This window comes from Halichoerus grypus, chromosome 1 (assembly GCF_964656455.1).
Source record: "Halichoerus grypus chromosome 1, mHalGry1.hap1.1, whole genome shotgun sequence".
NCBI lineage: Eukaryota > Metazoa > Chordata > Mammalia > Carnivora > Phocidae > Halichoerus > Halichoerus grypus.
The window spans coordinates 68,556,217-68,578,387 of record NC_135712.1 but is presented as its reverse complement, the minus strand read 5'-3'; the positions used below and the strand labels follow the sequence as shown (position 1 = coordinate 68,578,387).

Below are 22,171 nucleotides of genomic sequence, written 5' to 3'. Positions count from 1 at the left end.
AAATAAATAAATAAATCTTTAAATAAATAAATAAAATAAATGAATAAATCTTAAAAAAAAAAGACTTAAAGCTGAAAAATGTAAAGCTGAGAAGAGATGTCAACCTTCTTTCCCCTACTCTACCCCAAATCAACAAAATGTACCAAGGGCCAAGCATGAATTTGTTACCAACAGCAGAAACCAATTAAGAAGATAGTGCTTTCAAGTTCGAGAGAGAGAATTTCTTTTAACTTGTCATGAAGTTATTTTACAGGACAAGTGATCAACCGTGGAAGTTGTTATCCTGAGAAGCAGCATAGGCTAAAAATACAGAAAGGTCAAGGAGAGTTTAGCTAAATTTATAGATTCAGGATCTGTAACCAGTTATTAAGGAAATGAGAGTGCCTGGTGCTGGGGTCTGACAAGCCAGTGGACAGGCAGGCTTTTCAAGACATGTGACCTGTTCCCTGGTGCCATCGCCAGAGACAGGCTCCCAGGCAGATGGACCCAGCTGGTGACTGATCTGATTACATGCTTTTTACTTCCCCTCCTCCTTGTCCCATTGTCCTATTACAGCCTTTGTTCTGCAGCCTATTGGCTGGTAGGATGCTGACTGCAAGGCCCAGGCAAAAAGGCTTACATCTCTGCCTACAAGGCTCTCCTGTGCAACATCCAGCTTGGCATGTCCACTTCCAACCCTCTAGAATGAAGGACATCTGAGGAGTCCGAAGTGCCACACAGGGAAATATGTTCCATATCTTCCTGCCTATGAGCAAAGCAGCCCAAATTATCTCTGGGGAATGATTCTCTGCAAGGGGGTGAGCAGGGCAGAGGCAGTGAGAGAGGAAGAAGAGAGAAAGGGTCTGGCTAAGCTGTAGTCTGGGAAATCTGCCTCATAATGGTGTTGGCTATCAATGCTTATTAACTCAAATGCCGTTCCCTCTGAGGACCTGGCTACCAGGGCTGGAGTGGGGATCCTGGGTCCCAGCCACGGGCAACTAGGGGCGACCTGCCACTGTCTGTGCTGCTCCTGATGGGAGGCAGGCAGCGGTGGCTGGGTTGATGGGTAGTGGGAGGACTTCTGCCTTGCCCGGGGCTCAGGCCACAATAGTCTCAGCAGGCAAAGGAGAAGGTGCACAAGGAGAGGGCCACAAAAGTTCCTCCTGTTGGTCCAAGGCCAACGAACAGAAATGCAAATAGGATTCAAAGCAGTAGACTAAGTATAGAGGAAGGCTGTCCCCACATTAAAAATGAACACATTTCCTATCTGCTGGATTGTGGATCACACACCCATAAAATGCCCCTCCTCAGGACTCCTATAAGCACCCTTTACACACCCCTGCACACCAGTCATTACAGTACTGCGACTGATCATCTGTTTGTACTCAAGCGAATATTCATTGAGCATCTACTACATGCTAAATACTTGCCAAGCACTGCAGAAATGAAGATGAATACTATTTGGCTTCCTACCTGCACCCCCCCGTCCCCCGCCATAATCTAAGCTATCATGGATGCTGTTCTAGATGGAAGAGGCACCAAAGGGGATGAAAAAAGGAGTAGGCTGCTCTCTGGGGGAAGAGGGGGTGGAGAGGGGAGGGAAAGGAAGAGGCAATGCTTGAACTGAGTATTGAGAAATAGAGATTTCACTGGGTCCCCTGATGGGAGAGCATTCCAGGCAGGAGCAGCACTCTGAGCAAAGGATCAAGGCTTGTACCTACCCAGGGCAGCCTGGGAAGCTGAAAGCAGCCCACACAGGTAGAACATAGGGTGTGAAAGGGGCGAGGGGTGGGGGGTGGTGGCAAGTGACTATATATTGTGTGACTTAGGGTGAGTGAGCACTTGGGAGGGAAGAGGGGAGGAGTGAGACAGACAACCCTGGAGAAGTATGCAGGGACACATCATAGGGAGCTTTGTGTGCCGCATTAAGAAGTAGAGACTTCACTTTCTAAAACCATTGATGAAAGGGTTTGAAGCAGGGAATTAACATGATTGGATTTAAGTTTTAGGAAGATCAGTCTTAATGTTCCTAAGGGCTTTTCATGACTTGGGAAAATGTCTCCGATATGACAGTAAAGGAAAAAAGGACTTCACTTTTCTATACACTCAAATTAACTACATTATTTTTAAAAGGGCCTAGGAGAAAATATATCAATATTTCAGCATGGAATATGTCTAGATGATGATATTATCAGTGATATAATTTGTGTTTATACCCTTGTCCTTATTCCAGTTTTTCCTGAATGAGCATATATTGCTTTTATTAGTAAAAAAAAAAAAAAAAAAGAACTATTAAAAAGTTTTTTAAAAAGAAGAAAGAAAAGAAAAGAAAATCCATCTGATAGTCATATAGAGAGATGTCAGACTGCAGTCAGGGAGGAAATGTTGCAACAGTCCAGGCAGGAGAGCATTTTGAGCACTAACCCTAGGGTGTGAGCTCCATTAAGGAAGGTTCTGTGCTTGATCTCAGAGCTGGCACATAGTAGGACTCTAAGAATTTACCCTCTCTTGGGGGAGAGGTCAAAGGTCATCTGAAAAAACAACAGATAAGGGTGCTGGTCCAGCACCAGGCACCACACCAACCTCTTAGCTTCCCCACCCTGTTCTAAAAATTTATATAATATTCTCTGGACAAAAAGTACTAGATAAGAATCATTTCCAGGCACATTAAGGGTGGAGATGGGGAAGAAGATAACTGAGTAGTAGAAAATGTCATGTTTAGGCAAATGACATTTCAGGTTTGTGACTTGGTGTTAAAAATTTTTTGGTGGAAATCGAAACTTTTCTATTTCAACAAGCTCAGGAACCTTTTCCATAGAGGGAGGCCAGAGGCACCCAGTGCCTCAAAACATACACTTCCACCATGGGTGTGATGTGGCCATTATTTCCTCTCCTCTGGGCTCTTAACTTCGGCTAACTCTACCTTGCCACTGACGAAGCAGGCTAATTCATCTAGAGGAGAGCAAAGCATACATACACACAGATGCAGCCTCGCCTAGTCGTGTTCCATGGCTCACAGGGCTGGACTAGAGAGGTGAATGCTATCAAAGCAGGAGAACCAGAGGGAAGGATGTCTTGCTGAAGCAGGTAGACACATTCTAGGATGCCAGGCCACCAGGTCGACTGAACAAGAGCTCAATCCCGGCCAGCCCCTACCCCAAAGGCAGAGGATTATCAGTCAAGGGGCCATTGGTACCATCCCAAGCCCAGTGAACCACTGTGACATGCCACCTGAGGACAAGGGCTCAGACAGGAGGCGTTCTTTCTAGACACTTGATCTTTCATCTCAGGCAGGCTGTGAAATCCTGTGGCTGTTGAGAGACATGTGAGATTTTTCACATGGCCAGGAAGCTCTTGTTCCTCAAACTTGAGGAATAAAACCAAATCACATAGATTGTTAAGCTATCACCCTGCCCTGTTCACTCAACCACTAGTCTATTGGCTGACAAATACTGTGTCCCCATGGCCCAGGACGTGTTTATGGAAGAAAGGGATGACACTGTTCCCTTCCCCTGACATTCACAACACAGATCACAGATGAGGTGGCTAAGAGCTAACATTTGTAGGACGCTTGCTTATCATTTTACAAAGCACATTCACACCTACTCAATCATCATGGTATCTCTTTTGAGATAAGATTCAGGTGGACAGAATCGTCACTGCTGATAAAGGAGACAAAAGCTCTCCTTTAGTGTACAAGTAGACTAAGTACTTGTCTATGACTACTTAGTCTACAAGTAGACTAAGTAAGGTGCCCACGGCTACACAATAAGTAGCCAAGGCAGGACTACAACCCAGGTCTCTGATTCCCTACATATCCACTACTGCTACCACCCATCCTCATGTCTAGGAAAAGCTTTATTAAAAATCACACAGGGAGGGGCACCTGGCTGGCTCGGTCGGTAAAGCATGTGACTCTTGATCTTGGGGTTGTTAGTTTGAGCCCCACGTTGGGGGCTAGAGTTTACTGAAAAAAATAAAAAGTAAAATCACACAGGGAAAGCAGGGAGAGTCCTTATTCCTGGCTTGGAGTTAGAGACAGTATCTTAATACGAAATGTGGAAAAAATGTGTGAGATCTATTTGGGGCGAGGTGGGTGGGTATCTTCTCTTGGTAAATAAAAGCAGTGATTCAAGACCAAGGCTGGCAGATGAGAACTCAAGTGTCTACTAATGTCCAGAGGGACTTGTCAAAGGAGTTCTAGGGGAGCTTCAAGGGTTTTTGTCTGTATTGTATGTGAGCTGGAGAACACCTACCCTTGTTTCCTACCAGCAACTCTGGGGCAGAAGCCTTGGTGCCGTCACAACCACGTGACCATAATGCACCAAGGGCAGATCTGGGACTCCGAGACACAGGGATCTCTAGGCTTTTGGGTGGAGCAGAATTTGGTGCTATCTCTGGAACAACCAAAAAGGAAAGTAGAAAGAATCCAAGCCCTAGATATAAAAGTCCAAGTATGCTAGATGCTCCTGTAAAATTTCCAGACTCTGTCAATTGGAAAGGAACTTATTACCTCATCTCATACTGAACTGAGATAACTTCCACCCACAGGTCTAGGTTCCACCCTCCAGAGCAACAAAGAGTGAGACCAACCCTTCTTTCCCACGGCAGTCCTCAATGAATTCAGGACAGCTCTTACGAGACTTCTCTCTCCTAACTTCTCCCCCTATTTAACCCAGTACCTTCAACTTTCCTTCAAATGATATGGGCCACATGGTACGGTTTACCTCCTGGGGCCTTTCCACTGAGTTCAAGAACACTTGAGAATGCTGCGTTCGGGACCTGATACATGACTCACACTACTCATGGCAGGTACGGGCTGAAGAACTTTGAGGACAATGGGGCTGTTACTTTCCTTGATTGTACACTGTACTTTCACTAACCTAGCCTATGAATACACACTGGCTATTTTGGCAGCTGTCACACTGTTGTACTTACAGTCAAATAAAAACTCTGGAACTTTCATAGGTACTAGGTCTTACCCTCTTCTCAGCTAAAGAGCTAATAAGGAATAGGAATACAAGCCTCAGAGGTAAAAATGCAACTCGGGGTTCTCAAACATGCCTGGGGGAAACAACCACCTACTGTTGCTTCATTGCTCTCCCACAGTGGGTATGTACTGGGATGGGAGGAAAGAGAAAGCAGAGGGAAGGACAAAGGATCAAATTTTGGTGAAAAGATTCTGAGAAACCAAACTGCTGCTCCCTCCTTCCTCTCCGTGACATGGGCTTGGTTTTACTTGTTTGGCCAAAGAAATCTCTATAATTCTGGGTTCAGTGCAGGTCCTCAAGAAGTAGTTATTGGTGGAAGAAGAAGTTAAAGTTCTTATTGTGGGAACATACCACAGAGCAACCACTCATCTGATAGAGGTTTGTTGAGGGCCTGTTACAGGGCTGATCTGCTCCACCAACACCCTCCACTTCCTCTCTTCTGGGAAACTTGCTCTCAGGGGACTTCTCAATATCTGCCCTTACCTGTTTAACACCAGACACGCCGATCACACAACTAGAGGGCTGTGGGGACTCCCAGCAGTGCTCAGGTGAGCAGTAATAGCAGGATAAAGGTAATCCAAAATACAGAAAAATACAGCCTTTTGGAAATAAGTGTCTACTGATGTATGAGTGTAAAAGCCTCCTGTGTACTAATGGAGGAGGGGAAATCCATGTCCTAAATGACCAATCATCTTGCTGGGTAGGGAAGCTGCACAGATTAAGATAATGAAAAGATTAAGATACTTTAACAAATAACCCAACAGAACTATCTAAGAGCTGCCCCCAGTGTGTGGCTCACACAGTAATTGCCACGGGACTGCACAGGAAATCTGGCCTGGGTGAGTCAGGGAAGCCCTTCTGGGCAGATGAGATTTCAGTGGGGCCCTGAAGGACCTATGCTTTAGATAAGCAAAAATAAGAGGGGGAATGTTCAAGAGAAGTAGGGTGGTATGAACAGAAACTCAGAGGGAGGAAAGCCAAGTGCACGAGGAAAACAATTTGGTTGGAGCAGAGTTCATCAGCCGGAATAAATAAGTGGTCATAGGCTGGCTACAAAGCATTAGAATATTGGATAAGTGTGGATTTTATCCATGGAATATTTTATCCAGTCATTTCCAAACTTTGATCATATTCCTCGATCAGTAAACATAATTTTGGTCATACATTGCCAAAACATGTAACTTATTTATAACTTGTATTTCCATGCTACTGTATTATCATTATGTACGTAACAAAATATGCCCCAAATCATTTTTAAATGATGAGATGAAGAGATTCTAAAATCGTCTTCCTGCACCTCAGTAAAGTGTCTTGGGTATCTGAAGGCACCCCCACCCTAGAGACGACCATGGAGGCAGGAGGGAGGCAGTGAGCCTTCACTGAGGAGAGAGGCAATAGCAGTGTCGTGGAAGACCCGCCAGGAGACCGAGGCCCGGGAGGGAGGCTGATTGGGCAGAGGAACTACTGCAATAGTCCAGGCATGAGGTCAGGGCTCAGGCTCAGGTGGTGAAAGGGAAAATGTAAAGAAAAAAAACAAAGGGTGACTTTTAAGGAAAAACACTGTTAGTATTTGGAGAACGAGGAGGGTGTGGGGGTCAGTGTGGAGAGGAAAGGAGAGCAAGTGAGGAGTGGTCGGAGAGGCAAGCTTTGAAAAGCCAGTGGAGTGCCCATGAGAGCGCTTGACTCCCGCCAACAAGACAGGGAGGGTGGCAGGAAAACGGACAACCTTTAGACGCAGTTACTAAAAACATCAGCCGAAATATTCTCTCTAACTTAGGAAGGAAAACTTAGAAGGAGAAGAATAAAATCATGTGTTAAATTTCATCAGTATTCTCCAAGCTGGGAGATTTGAAGACGGAGTTACTGTAATCAGAATTATGATCGGGCAGTGTTCCCTGCACGGCATCCAGCATTTTCCTCTAATTCCTGGGCCAAGGGGAGGAGGGTTTAAATGGTGCTGATAAGCAGAACTGCCCAAGAGAGGTCTGGCAGAAGCATAGACAGTTATGCTAATGAGAGTTGCAGGAAAAACCAAACAAGTGACACGGATGAGGGTGAAGGGCAAGGAGAATGCTTCAAACTGCCGTCCTGTAGAGATACGCATCAGTGTAAAAACATGGGGCAGAGGAATAGCATTATTCAAAAATGAGCTCTTTCAGCAGCATGGTGCCCAAACCCTAAAGCAGCCAGAGCATAACCCTTCTCTGCAGTGATCTGATCGGCCCCTGAGACAGTGACAAGCTAGGCCAGTTTTCAGGGGCGTAAGTTCAGTTTTCCCCCATGATGGGGGTATGTCTCAGCTCCTCTAATCTCTAGTGGGAGGTATCTACACACTTTTGCCCACTCCCCGTTATAATCAGCAATCGACTTTTACAAGACTCTGCAAGCTAGAAAATTGTTGAGGGCACCCAAATAAAATTACCTGATGCTTTCAAAGACCCAATCCGTGTTCTGTGTCTCAGCAGCCAAGTTAGCTTCAGGGCTAACCAGACACACACCAGTCACTGTCCAAATGCCGCATCCCTGTGGGTCAGCGGACCGGGCTCACAGGGAGGCTATTTTGTCTTGGATACTTTTTTCCTTTCATCAATGCCACAATCCCAAAAGGGCCTACTAATTGCCTATGCCCATTCCAAAAAAAAAAAAAGCTAAAAAGACTTTGGAGCACAAGGTTTTTTGGAAACCATCTTTAGCTAGAAACAATCCTATAGGAGGAATGAGGACAGGGGCAAAGGAGGCCATGGCAGACAGACGCCAGGCCCCGGGAGCCACATGGAGGTGAGACACACACAGAACTGCCTCCAGGACCCCCACTTACCAGCTTGCTTTTGACCAATTGTTCTATTGCACTGACAAGGTCTGCAGCAGAAGGTACTTCAGTGGAAGCCTGCCGGGCTGCTAGCAAAGAGGAGGACTGCAAGACATTGAGCAGCAAAGGAAAAGCAGATTAGCAAGGAATGAGGAATAGCAGTTAGGAAGCAAAACAGCAAGTCCACAGCTCAAGACAGGCAAGGGAAGCAAAGCTTTATGTCTAGAGGCAAGAGATCACAGAGGGAGATAGGAGGGGGTGTGGGACAGGCCTGCCTGACCCCTTGTCAGGAATTCTGGCCAGCAGCAAAGCAGGGATGGGACTAGGCTCTCCTAAGGCAGGCCTCCGGAGGAGCTGAGGGCAGGGTTTGCTGAGTTCCTGGGAGGCCAATAGGTAAGGGCTGCACCCACTGTCAGCAACAGGGGAGAGGGACAGACAGAACTCTGGCCACGACAGGGCTGCCCATTGCTGTTCCAGGGTATGAAAGGAATCCATAAACCTAGCCTCAAATGTGTCCAAAGGAGAGAAATTGTCTTCGCTTTACTTAAATACAGATTTTAAATATAGGTCTTCAGTGTGTATCAAGCAAAAATTCTAGGGCAGAGCACTTAAAGACTGGGAAGCTAGAAACCCTGCCCACTCACATGTGCGTACATGTGCGTGCACACACACACACCACACACACCTCCACAAACATAGCTGTTTGTGCTAAGGCCCCCGAACTGAAACACCTGGATGTAATAAATGGTTTTAGCAAGGAGTTGTGTATTTCATGTTGGAGTCACCAGGGACTATCCTATTCACGGTGAAAGGAGGCTCAAGCCAAGGGCCTGCCCCCCATCCACTTGTACCAGCAAGAAGGACTGACTGGTTCATGTGGCTGTTTGGTCAACAGTTTGGGGAATCCTCCTCATGGAGGGATGGTGGTTTTTATCTTCCTTCTCCTACTTGAGAAGAAATTGGGAGAGAAATGGTTCACTGCATGCACACGTATGAGCTTTCCCCCCTGGCACAGCCAAGCAGAGGGCAACTGTGCTCCCAGGGCCCAGGACACATGCTCTTTTGGTCTTTGACACTGATCACCGCAGGGATAAAAAGCTGAACCTCCTGGCCATGCTCTGGCTTCAAGTTTGTCCCTTACGTTAGGGGGAAGAGTTTCAAAAAGGAAGCTACTTTTCTAATTTAAGAGTTACTTTAGGTCTTTGCTTCTGAGATGGGGTAAAACAAAGTCAAATAATAATTAAGAGAGATCTAACAACACTCTTTTTTCTCTTCTGGGGAATGCAGGAAAGGAGCTTAAGTCTGTTTGGAAATCCAAGCTATCAACTTTTTGATTTAGTAATCCCACCCCTGGGAACTTATCCCAAGGACAGAAGTCCAAAGAACAATTGCTGTATGTACAAAGTGATCTGTAGCAGTGTTATCTAGGGTAGCAAAAACTGGAAACAACCCAGGATATCCCAAAACAGACTGGTCAAGCAAATTACGACACATCAAATAAGGGAAATACTCCCCAGCTATTAAAATTGTAGTTATGAAAATAAAATTAATAAGATTTAAAAAAAAATTAAATAAAACATTGAGCATATCAAGTGCATATTACAACTATAAAAATAAAACATATACACATATGAACAAATAGTAGAAGGGAACATGGAGAATCAAGGCGGTTGTATAACATTACAATAGGTAGACTAAAAACGTCCTTATAGACTGTTGTAAAAACTTATTTTCATAAGTTCAACTCCAATTGCTAGAAGTTCTGAGGCTCCCCAAATATTTCAGAAAAACAAATGCACAGAAATCAAACAGGCAGGGCTGAGGAGGGTGAATGTGTCTAAAGAGGGACCGTTGCCATCAGTCCTCTTTCTGGCTAACAAAAAGCCACACAAATGTCTGGGGTGAGTCCGCCTTTTCAGTTAAAGATTACCCAGAAACAGCATAACATCCTCTTCCCCAAAACAAGCTGTGTTTGAGGGAATTCGAGGGGGAGGGTTCGTGACCTTTACTTTTCGGATGCCGGCTGGCACCTCCATGCGGAGGGCCGCGTGGGAGGGCCGATACTGTGACAGGAGCATCCTCCGCCCCACACATGCCGTCACTGTTCATAGAACATTTTACAAGGCTAGGCCTCTGGGAACACAGCAGACTGGCTCCCGTGCTGACCTCAGTGTGGAGCGCGGCACTTCTGCTCCTGGGAACCCAGGATGGACATCGTGCCGTGCTTCCTGCTACTTGCCTTCCAACAGTTAAGAGTCAGGGCCACCACCATCACCGTCACAGAGGGGGCATCTTCATCATCATCCTGTCCCTAGAGTCTCTCCCTCTCGCGTGGCACCCTGGGAGACCCCAACTAATATCTGTGGGTTCGTGATCCAAATACAAAGCAGAGGGAATGAACACAAGGACAGGGCTGTCACCGGACATGCTGACGCATCTGCAAGCAGGCCTTTGTGAACTGTATCCCTGGGGGGTTGTATGAAGATGTGTTCCCCGCGTCTGCTGGCCCCACCGCCTCAGAGCGGGCCGTGCCACGGCAAGGCGGCGCAGCACGGAACACAGGGAGACCCCGGAGGGACGGCTAAGCCACCACCACCACCACCAACCACTCTGAAAAGAAAATGTAAAGGACAGTTAAAACCTGCGGAGTCCAAGGGGACAGCGGCACGAAGAGAAGGCAGGAAAAACACACCGAGGTGAAAGCAGGGTTTGCTAGGAAAATGAGTGACAGAGCGTGCGGTTCAAGCAGCCCTGAGCCTCGGCCGGTACCAGGCCACACATCCAAGCTGACCTCTAGAGCAAACAGGGTGATCGCTCAGCGATTCGAGGCCACGTAGACATCTACGCTTCAGGCCCCGGTGAGCCTCTGCGTGCTCACGAGGCAGGGATTTTTGCAAGACCAAGCACATGGCAACCTGCACTTAGGTCTTCCCACCTTTGTCAGCAACTCCCCCTTAGCAGCGTCTCCATCCCTCCTGTGGTGATTGCAGAATTTGGGCTTAAGCGGAAGCTACTGTTACTTGGATTTTAGAGTTCAGTATAGGGAAAACGATCAGCTAAAACACAGTTCAGAAGTCAGGTACAACAAAGTGATCTCAGCCTGGAACGGCCTCAGACTCCTTTAGAGACAAATAGTTCCTTTTAGGATCTGCAGCTTCCAAAGACAGAGTCATTATCCTTCACCAACGGGACAAGACACCAGACAGATTCCCGCTCTGGGACTTCTGCACGCGCCCCTTCACTGCCCAGAATGAAGTCAGACCTCCAGGGCGGGGGGAGGGAACACCGACCAAATATAGATAGAATCTGCATCACTATGGATTCAGGGAGATAACAAGGGAGAGACGGTATTACTACCCTCACCACACACACAAGACAAAATCACATGTGTTATACATTGTTCTTTCAAGTGAGAAAGTAAAGAAGTCCTACCATCTCGTCCTGTGTAGGGTCATTGTCAAAGATCTTCATAGGAGGAGGGAGGGGGGTGTGTGACTCTTCATCTGGCTCATCTTCGCCCCAACCTTTCTTGTTCTTCTAGAACAAATGAGCAGCATTAGTCATTCAGTCCTATGTTTCATATAGTTAAAGATACCAATGGTTCAGGACTTAGAATTTTTTAAAAAAGCAACATATAAGATACCCTCCTTCCTCAACACATCCTTATTTTTTCAGCCTCACCGTCCTCCTCTGTGGAATGGGTGCACCTTTTAATCTCAAAGGACAGTGAGGTTCAAATGGGGGAAAACACACACACACACACACACACACACACACACACACAAGAGAAACATTTACCTTGTTAATCAGTCAGGAAAAGAAAAAGCTGAGAGTGGTCAGAGAAAACCTAACTTTTTTTTTTTTAAATGGTTCTTTATTTATTACATGCCTTCAGTTTTACTTTCATGGATAAGCTGCTGTGTCCATGAAATTCTTTTTTTTTTTTTTTAAAGATTTTATTTATTTATTCATGAGAGACAGGGAGAGAGAGAGAGAGGCAGAGGCAGAGAGAAGCAGGCTCCCCGCCGAGCAGGGAGCCCGATGCAGGACTCGATCCCAGGACCCCGGGATCATGACCTGAGCCGAAAGCAGATGCTTAACCATCTGAGCCACCCAGGCGCCCGAGAAAACCTAACTTTTTAAGCTTTTGAAGGACTATTAAGCCACAGTCTGAGTATCACCAGGCTCTACTGTCATTCTCAGAGGGAGAAATGGCAGATAGCATAAAATTACAAACAGAGTCTGGTTACATAGCAGGAAGAACCGCTTAGCCACATCAGCGAATAGAGCAGGTTAGTTGGCCAGAAAAAGACAGCTCTCATTCCCCCAACTAAAACACACCCACTGTATTTTGATTACAGAATCTCAGCTTTGAAAGGGACTTCAGAGGTCACCCCGTCTGACCTCTCGGCTAATACAGGGATCTCTCCAACTGCTGTGTGAGGTCATATGGCGTCCCGGCCCCTTCCAGCACGGGTGTCTATTCGCTTTCATGGCAGCTCACTCATCACTAGCTGACCTCCATTAAAGTTCCTCTTTGAGCTGCAACCTCGCCTTCTGTAAACCTTCACCTGTTAGTCATAATTCTCCCCTCTGGAGCGACCTGGAGTTGTCTACTCCCCATCTGTATGTGGCACTGGTCTAGATACTTGAAAACAGCTGTAGTCTCCCAGCATGGGCTTCTCCTTCCAAGGGAAATGGTCTACCTTCTTTTATTCTTATTCTCAACTAGCAGGTTTTGATGTAGTCCTTAGTAGAAGCAGGGGATTAGGTGACCAAATGGCTGCCCTCAGGCCCGGGCCCCTGTCTCCAAATCTGGCAAAATGTTGTCCATCTGCTGGAAATTCTAGGTGCTAGTCAGTCTCCGAATTGATCACACATCAGACTGGTAAGGTCTTGTTAGTACAAAAACTCAGATCACTTGGGCTCAAGAACACAATCTACTGGGGACTACAGACTGGTGGGTTTACAGAACCCAGGGAAAGAGGCCTCACAAAACTCCAGGAAGGATGTAGGTCAGAAGCCCCCTCCTGATGGAGGCTCCAGGGCCACATGTAAGTACCTCATCGGCACTGTCTCCCTGAGGGGTTGTCTCATCCCCAGGCTTGGGAGATCCCAGGTCGAAGCTCTTCCGGCCATCTCGTACTTTCTTCTGCTTCTTGATGTTTCCATCTGCTTTTCCACTGTTGAGCCGGCGCACCGGGCTGGTCAGCCACTTCTTGAGGGTGTTGGTGGAACGCTTGGGCCCGGGGGAGCTGTGGATGGAGTTCAGGGAGGGCTGAGACTGCAGGTTGGCCACTGACTCAGACTTGCCTCCGTTTTCACTTGAGGAATGAGAGTACGCATCTGAGGAGAAAGAACAGACCGACACAGCCAATGTCAGAGGCAGTTAAGGGGGGACAGTGTGGCTGGGAGTAAGACAGTTCCATCCTCAAGAAGCTGGGACACAAGGCAGAATGTCAAGGCCAGCTGCAAACCCTGGTCAAGGCAACCCTCTGTAGAGGTTAACAGCTGACCCTCACTCAATTTTTAATGTGCAAGGCACTACTCTGGGAGCCACGGATATCGGAGTGAACAGAAGACAGAGACTCCTACCTTTGTGGAAAAAAATCAAGATACGAAGCAAGAATTACCAACCAGTAACAATGTCACGGAGCATCTATTAGGTAGTATATTTTAAAGACATTTAAGACCTAGGTTTTGGGGCGCCTGGGTGGCTCAGTCGTTAAGTGTCTGCCTTCAGCTCAGGTCATGATCCCAGGGCCCTGGGATCGAGTCCCGCATCGGGCTCCCTGCTCAGCGGGGAGCCTGCTTCTCCCTCTCCCACTCCCCCTGCTTGTGTTCCCTCTCTCGCTGTGTCTCTCTGTCAAATAAATAAATAAATAAAATCTTAAAAAAATATATATTAAAAAAAAAAAAGACCTAGGTTTTATTTTCAAAGACCCCTTATCTAGCTACATAAACACATACAAACACACACAGACACAAAGAAAGAGAGAGAAGAGAGAAAGAGCAAGACAGAGCATGCAAAACAAAGCCAAATTCACAGAGAATGTGATTAACTGCCACAGGGCTGGTATGGACTCTAGGTGATAAGCTAGCAGAGTTCAGAGGAAGGTCAGATCAGTGTAGGCGGGATTGGTCTGAAAGAGTTTAATGGAAGAGATGTGTCTGAGTAGAAGAGAAGGGGAGAAGGAACTCCAAAAGGAGAGACAGCAGGAACCAAAGCAGGAATATTGAAAAATAAGTTAACACAGCCCATAAGGAGATCCCCTGCATGAAGTAAAGTTTTGATGGAGAAAGAGAAACTGGATAGAAAGATTAGTGAGGATATTTAATAATAAACTAGAAGTGTCTGACCTTTATTGTGAGACTATCCTGGGAAATGACACAATAAAAAGGGTTTTTGTTGTTGTTGTTGTTAATTAATCTGGTCACTATATACAGCATAGCCCTGGGAAGGAGGGGTCAGAACCAGAAGGCCACACTAGGGTGGCACACCGGGGTACAGAGGAACGAATGTGAGGCGTTCCAAGCAAGAAGTGTCTGGATGACAAATCAAAGGTGAGTTACCTCTCTGTGTCTGCGGCTTCTCATTACCAAAATGGTCTTGGGAGAATTCCTTGACCCCCCGTGGGTCCACTGCCCCTGTGCCAGTTTACGTACTGATATTTAAACCAAACACATGACTAGGTACTGAAATAAATTACTGAAGTGGTTTTTCATACCTATTCCTCTCAAAGACTGAATCACCTTTTCCTATAATGACTTCATCCTAGGCCTGGCCTTGAGGACAAACCTGGATTTAGAGGCCCTCTGGCCTAGACATAGCCAGTAGAGAAAAAACAAAATCCCAAAGGAAGGTGAATGAACACTTTTGTCAACAAAGAGCTGTCTCCAGCTTCTACAATTTGGCAGATCTTGAGGGCCCCAAGCTCAGGCTCTTGACCCTGTGGGGTCTGACTTTGACGCTGCTAGAGTTTTGTGTGTACCTTGGAAAACAACACCTCAATGTTTGCATCTAGAAGCCCAAACACTGAGGTCCTGAAGTCCCCTGGTAAAAAGGATAATTTACAGGGTTGCTAAGCTCAGGGAATATTTGGGGATCCACTGACTTGGTTGGCGTCCCTTTAAGGACAACACTGTAATCTTATCTCAGGGAATTCCTTGCTGGCTGTGGTGCTGGGCATGTTTGGTGTGGGTCAAACTCCTGTTCTCAGAAGCCTGGGTGATCAACATCTCCCCACACTGGTAGTAGAACCAGGGCTTTTCTCTTATCTTTCTGCTGATAAGCTGCAAAAGCTTTTCATTCACCAGACCCCTGGGATACCACATGGCTCTATAAAACCAAGCCTTCAAAACTTAATCAGCACATACTGTGTCAGCAGAACTAGAGGCCCAACCACATTCACTGTGCCCTGGCCCAAATACTCTGTTCCATCACAAAACATAGCCTGATTTTGAGATTCACAAATGCAAATCTTGACCGTCCTTCCCTGTTGTCATATGGTTCTGCTTTGGGGCATTCTGTATAAATGAATGGCAAGAGTACAAATTACAAAGTACAAATTAAAAATCAAGCATGTTCTCACTTTTGTTGTGTCAAGTTTATTCCGTGTAAACAATTAGGGCCATTCAATCGCAGCCCACATAAAAGAGAATTCAAGTGTTGGAAGCAATCTATAATTCATCTAATTAGGGTCCCAAATTCAGACAGAACCATTTCTAAATCACTTTGTTGTTTTTTTTTTTTTTTTTAAAGATTTTATTTATTTATTTGACAGAGAGAGAGGGAACACAAGCAGGGGGAGTGGGAGAGGGAGAAGCAGGCTTCCCGCCGAGCAGGGAGCCCGATGCGGGGCTCGATCCCAGGACCCTGGGATCATGACCTGAGCCGAAGGCAGACGCTTAACGACTGAGCCACCCAGGTGCCCCTCACTTTGTTGTTTTTTATTTGTCTGTTTTTGTTTTTATTTTCCGGTTTTTGATATAATTGACATATAACATTGTATTAGTTCAAGGTGTACAACATAATGATTTGATATTTGTATATATTGTGAAATGATCACTGCAATAAGTTTAGTTAACACTGATTACCTCACATAGTTACAATCTTTATTCTTGAGATGAGAAATTTACTAAATTACTTTGAATGCATGCTTTTAGAGAATGTGGCACCATTTAGTTTAGAAAATTTATAGTTTATTACTGCTTTAAAGAATAATTGGCATGCTATGCTCATCCCATTTCTGGAAGATGACTGCAATTAGCTGTTTGAGATTTTATTATAGTACCTTTCCAGGCATAAAAGTTAAGTGACTGATTTGTAACAACGGCAACAATAAGACTGCTCTCAAACCTTTCCAAGCTGAGGTAGACGCTATTTATTATGATTCTTGTCATAGGAAATAGAAGATCAGTATTTCAGGAAACCAAGGATCATAGTTGGTGAATAGCAGGGAGGCAAGAATTAAACTCAGATCTTACTCCTTACTCTTAAAATTTTTATTTTAGAGACAGAGAGCAGAGAGAGAGAGAGAGCATAAATGGGTGTGGGGAAGGGCAGGGGCAAAGGGAGAGGGAGAAGCAGACTCCCTGCTGACCAGGGAGCATGACGTAGGGATCGATCCCAGGACCCTGAGATCACTACTTGGGCCGAAGGCAGATGCTTAACTGACTGAGCCACCCAGGTGCCCCATCCACTGCACATATATTAATCTTATTCCTACATCTGCATTTATTCCACGTATTGCTTTAGCCTCTATGATTATTGTAAAAGGAGCATCAAACTGCTAGTCTATTTAACATTTCAAATATATGTTTATATAAAATTTATGTAAGTTATAAAATTTCAGTGTTGAAAACAGTCTCAGTCTAATTTTAAGGACAAGGCAATGAAGGTTTAAATATGAGAAATCCATTGTTACAAATGAGTTAGTCACAAAGCTAGGACCAGAATCCAGGCATCTCTCCATCTGCCCCAGGGCTCTGAACTAACGTTTCCTCTATAGTCCTGAGGCACAGAAGCTGCACATACGGCTAATATCTGGTTTTAAGTCACTGGGAAGACAAATGTGTCCTGGGCATTGTAGGTAATCAAGCTCCCCAGATGTTCCAGTATGTTCAGCTTGCTTTCTGGATCAGAAAAAAATCATATTCTGAGGCTGGTTTTACTAGGAGATACTTTTAAGATAGAGAAAAACGTAGAAAAACGTAGAAAAATGTAATAAACCCACCACTCTAGATATGATAAATGTAAACTTTTTTTTGCCATATTTGCTTCAGCTTTTAAAAAAATATAAAAGATTATATATACAGTTGAAGCTTTAATTTTTTTTTTCACCCATTCACAATCCTATCCACCATTTTCCCTTCCCAGAGTTAAATTCTCTTCTGAAGCTGGTGTGCATCTTTCCCATCCATGTTGTTAGCCACTTACTTTGTATGGAAATTTAGTATTATTTTGTGTTTTTAAAATTTTATATAATTATCATAATATAGGTATCATTTTGCAATGTGCTCATTAATTCAAAATTATCTGAGATTTATCCGTGTTCAGTCACGTAGATCTAGTTCATTCATTTTAATTGTTGAATAATATTCTTTCATAGGACATATCATGGTGTTTGTAGCACATTTTCCTAAGGATGGATATTTAGGTTGTTACACACACACACACACACACACACACACACACTTACTTGAAGCAGTCCTGTACAGGTCTCTGTTTATTTGTGAGAATTCCTCTAGGGCAGTGTTTCCCAAACTACCTGTGGTCAGGGAGTCAAAGACCCGTTTTTCTTATTTCTAATCTGTTTCAGATCAATACTTTTATAAAATACAAAGTCACACTCTTAGATGTGGTGGAAGTGTCAAATTGCTATAAAAGCTTCTAAATGCTTATTCTCACTTTCTGTACTTATATCTCCCTGTGAACTGGAAACAAACCGCTGACAAATCTTTACAACGTGCAGATCACACACCGAGAACACACACTGCTCTAAACTCTTAAAGCATCCAGAGCATGTATCTCCAGGCAGACCTGCTGCGCTTTACTGAACACACCTCGCCACCTTCACTAGTTACTGCCAGATTGCACTCTGATTTACTCCCACCAACTGTGTACACAACTTCTTGTCTTTTGTAATCATCAACGAAATGAAAATGCAATTTACCAAATGGGAGAAAATTTGCAAATCATGTATCGGATGAGGGGTTAATATCCAACATATATAAAGAACTCATGCAACTCAATAGCAGACAAACAACCTGATGAAATAAATGGGCAGAGGATCTGAACAGACCTTTTTCCAAAGAGGACATACAGACAGATTGGTACAGGTACATGAAAAGATGCTCAACATCACGAATCATCAGGGAAATGCAGATTAAAACCACAATGAGATATCATCTCACATCTGTTACAATGGCTATTCTCAAAAAGATAAGAGATAACAAGTGTTGGCGAGGATGTGGAGAAAAGAAACCCTTGTGCACCTGGGTTGGTGGGAATGCAAACTGGTGCAGCTACTATGGAAAACAGGATGGAAGTTCCTCAAAAAATTAAAAACAGAACCACCCTATGATTTAGCAATTTCACTTCTGGGTATTCATCTGAAAGAAATGAAAACACTTGACGGGGTGCCTGGGTGGCTCAGTCAGTTAAGCGTCTGCCTTCGGCTCAGGTCATGATCCCAGTGTCCTGGGATCAAGTCCTGCATCGGGCTCCCTGTTCAGCGGGGAGCCTGCTTCCCCTCTCTCTCTGCTGTTCCCCCTGCTTGTGTGCATGCGCATGCTCTCCCTCTCTGTCAAATAAATAAATAAAATCTTAAAAAAAAAATGAAAACACTTGAAAAGATATATGGATCCCTGTATTAATTGCAGCATTATTTATAATGCCCAAGACAGAGGTGACTCGATAAATGTATATGGAAATGTGGTACATGTGTACATTGGAATATTATTTAGCCACAAAAAAGAAGGTAATCCTGCTATTTGTGACAACGTGGATGGACCTTGAGGGCATTATGCTAAATGAAATAAGTCAGACAGAGAAAGATAAAGACTGTATGATCTCACTTATATGTGGAATCTAAGGGAGAAAAAACAAACTCACAGATACAGAGAACAGACTGGTGGTTGCCAGAGCTGGGGGAGGAGGGTGGGCAAAATGGGTGAAGGAAGTCCAAAGATACAAACTTTCAGTTATAAAATAAATAAGTCATGGGGATGTAAAGTACCGTGTGGTGACTACTGTGAATAATGCTGTATTATATATTTGAAAGTTGCTAAGAGAGTAAATCTTAAAAGTTCTTATCACAGAAAAGAAAAACTTTTAACTATGTGTGGTGATGGATGCCAAGCAGACTTATGTGGTGATCATTTCACAATACATACAAATACTGAATCATTATGTTGTATACCTGAAACTAATATAATGTTATGTCAATTACATCTTGATTTAAAAAAAAAAAAGAAAAAAGTTCCTATCTTCCTGCATTCTCCTTGATGATTATGTACATTAGCATATAATTTTCCCCTGGAAAAAGTAAACATCTCCTTCCTAACCAAAGCACATACGTTAAGGAAATAAATTGAGATTAAAGCAGAATGTCTCAAGAAGAAAAAACAAAAAGGTAAAAACCAGTGCCTTTAGATCAGTAGGAAATGCATCCTATAATTGATATCTCAGCCACAAACTGGGAAAATAGGAAATTTGTCAGGGGAATCTCTGAGGTTGAAGGTCCAACTTCACGGGCTCTGAGTGGCACAGCTTACCTGATGGGTCATGGGAGTAAAAAGATACTAATGAAATCAAGAAAATGTAAATAAATAAACCAACAGATAACTAATACTTATCCATCAGCAGACTCACACACTATTTTTTATCCCTACTTGCTTCAATTCCCAAGCCACCTCTCTAACCTACCTGATTTCCCCTCTAATACCGGCGAAGACACGCTGCTTGGTCACACAGCACATTCCAAGGCTTAGTCAATGACTAGAGAATTCTTGACCTCAACACTCATCTCTTCATGATACTTTGTTGCAGTTGATTAAAAGAGAAACCCTCCTGGCCTAATCTGCCTGCCTTGCTTAAATGACCTCAGAACAACCCACTGGTGCCTAGTCAGTGGATTGTAACAAAGAGGTGAGCTGGCTTCTGGCCCTGCTATGCCACCAACAAGCTGGGCAGTGCTCAGATGGATGAGACAGGATACACTCAAAGCCTGGCTCCACCTCTGGCCAGCTGTGTGACTCTGGTCCATTTACTTAACCTCTCTATATCTCAGTTTCCTCATCAGTAACTGAAGATAATATTAGTGTCTACCCAATAGGATTGCTATTAGGATTAAGGAGTTAATATTTTTAAAGTGCTTAGAACACTTATAAACCCACAGAAACAAGATGTGAGTTAAATAAAAATCAATAAATCCAGAAAAACCTCCCTTAATTCTGTGGCTTTGAGTTTATTCTGTATAAACTCTGTTCCTTCATTCTATCTTATGTTCTTCTAAAGCCTAGACTAAATGATTTAAGGCCATTTTTAGCTTCAAAGGTTCATGCCCTCCTAAAAGCAAAGAAACACTTAATGCTACCAGCTGCCATTCTGGGTCATTTTCCCTTCTAATTTCAGGGAACCACTCTTATGACCAGTGCCTGAAATCTTGTCCGAGAATAAGGTGGCCATATCCTTGGGTTACTTGGCCATGGTTGTCTCCTTTTCCCGCTATTTGGAAGTTTAAGCAGCGCAGGCTATTCCCTGGAAATGACACATGCCTCCTTATCTATAGGGTGTCTCTCAGAATGGGAGCTTCAGATGGATTTTATGACCAGGCAACTGAACAACTGTTGAGATTAGGGTCTCAAATACCGTCACGGGGTTAGAATAAACATGTCACTGTTATCAGTTTCAGCCTTGGGGCAAGGGCTCCATAATTTCAGGTATTTTCATCACAGTAGCATGTTTCCAAGCAGTATAGGAGATGAGAGCTGTCTGCTTGATGTGAAGAGGAAAAGTGGAACAAAGCCCATGAGAGTATGCGCACTGCACAGTCCCAAGAAGTCCATTGTCTAGGTCAAACACTGTCCTTCTTTACTTGGACAGACCTTCATTAGCTACCAAAATAGAAGATAATTGTATACAAATGGGTAGTAACTGAATATACTAGAAATCTGCCATATTTATAAATTCAATTTCCTTTTTAAAAAGTTTCAACTCATATTTATTTCACTTTTATGTTACACCTAAAAAAAAAAAAAAAGAGCTTTTACCCTTTGCAGTCTGGTGTAAAATTTGCAAAACTATTCCGAAAGCAGAATGCATTTTTGCACAAGTCGTCACAGAATGCATACGTAGGAAATGCCAAATGCCTTTGGCTGCTTCCACAGTACGGCCATCCGCTATTTCTCTAATCACAAAATACTGATTCATCAGCCTTCTTCACACTGACCTCAAAGTAAGCTGAAAATAAAGGATTATACCTCTTAGACAAAAAGAGAAGAGAGTTCTATTAGTTTTGAGGGGTTACCATCCCCAAAGACTAGGAGCAATGTCCCTGAAAGGGCGAGGCTGGGGCCACAGAGAGCATATGCATGTGTAAGGTCACCCAAGCTTTCAGTGGACTGTGAGTACCCTCAATGCATAACTCACTAAGCTGGCCCACCATTTTCTATACTGGCTTGAGGGACAAAACTCAAGAACAAAAAACTCCATTTTCAGTCCATTCTTCTGGAGTTCAGTGGTGGTATTCAATCACATCCCAAAGGCTGTCTTTTACATATTGTAATTTATGTAACTGCTAAAAGATACAGAGTCTAGTTGCTCTATATTAAGCATACCTGTTTTATCTAGATGGGTCTATAAATGTCCCCCTGGTATTTATAACACTCTATTGGAAGCTTTGACTCCAATGGCTGAAATCACACAAAGACTCCTAAAACCCACTAGATATTTACAGAAGAGTCCCTTAACCTCCTGTTTTTTTGTCTGGCTTTAGTTCCAATGATACTGGAATAATTATAAACTCATCCTTATTGCCTTCCGTGGCCTGAGCTATATAAGGCAAATGCATTTCAATACATCTGTCTGCAGAGATTAGAAAGCCAAATACTCCTGTTTTCTTCAGCTTTCTATAAATAATTTACTTAATATAAACATTATAGAAGTATCATATATACATTTTTCTCACACTGGAAACTGAAGTATCATATACACATTTTCTCACATCTAGAGAAGGGGATGATGGGAAGGTCAAGGATACAAATTCTTTGTGTAATAAATACATAAATCCAATTGTTTGTAAGCAGGGACAGCACAAAACCTACAGTAAGCATTAATATATCTCTCATGGCATAAGATAATGACTCTGACAGGTCTTTTAGTGGAATG

At 43.9% G+C, this 22,171-nt stretch overlaps 1 protein-coding gene across 23 annotated transcripts in view; it reads right to left on the bottom strand.

Annotated features, from left to right (window-relative positions):
- KALRN (kalirin RhoGEF kinase) overlaps positions 1-22,171 on the bottom strand; it is a 642,588-nt gene that overhangs the window by 64,182 nt on the left and 556,235 nt on the right. For 14 of the 23 annotated variants that reach the window (XM_078066810.1, XM_078066838.1, XM_078066842.1 and 11 more), the window contains 3 exons: positions 12,842-13,125; positions 11,212-11,316; positions 7,789-7,884 (listed from right to left, as the gene is read on the bottom strand). In XM_078066810.1, the coding sequence (XP_077922936.1) occupies positions 7,789-7,884; positions 11,212-11,316; positions 12,842-13,125 (485 nt within the window). The remainder of the gene's footprint in view (positions 1-7,788; positions 7,885-11,211; positions 11,317-12,841; positions 13,126-22,171) is intronic. The other 9 variants (XM_078066807.1, XM_078066817.1, XM_036071671.2 and 6 more) reach the window with 3 other exon arrangements.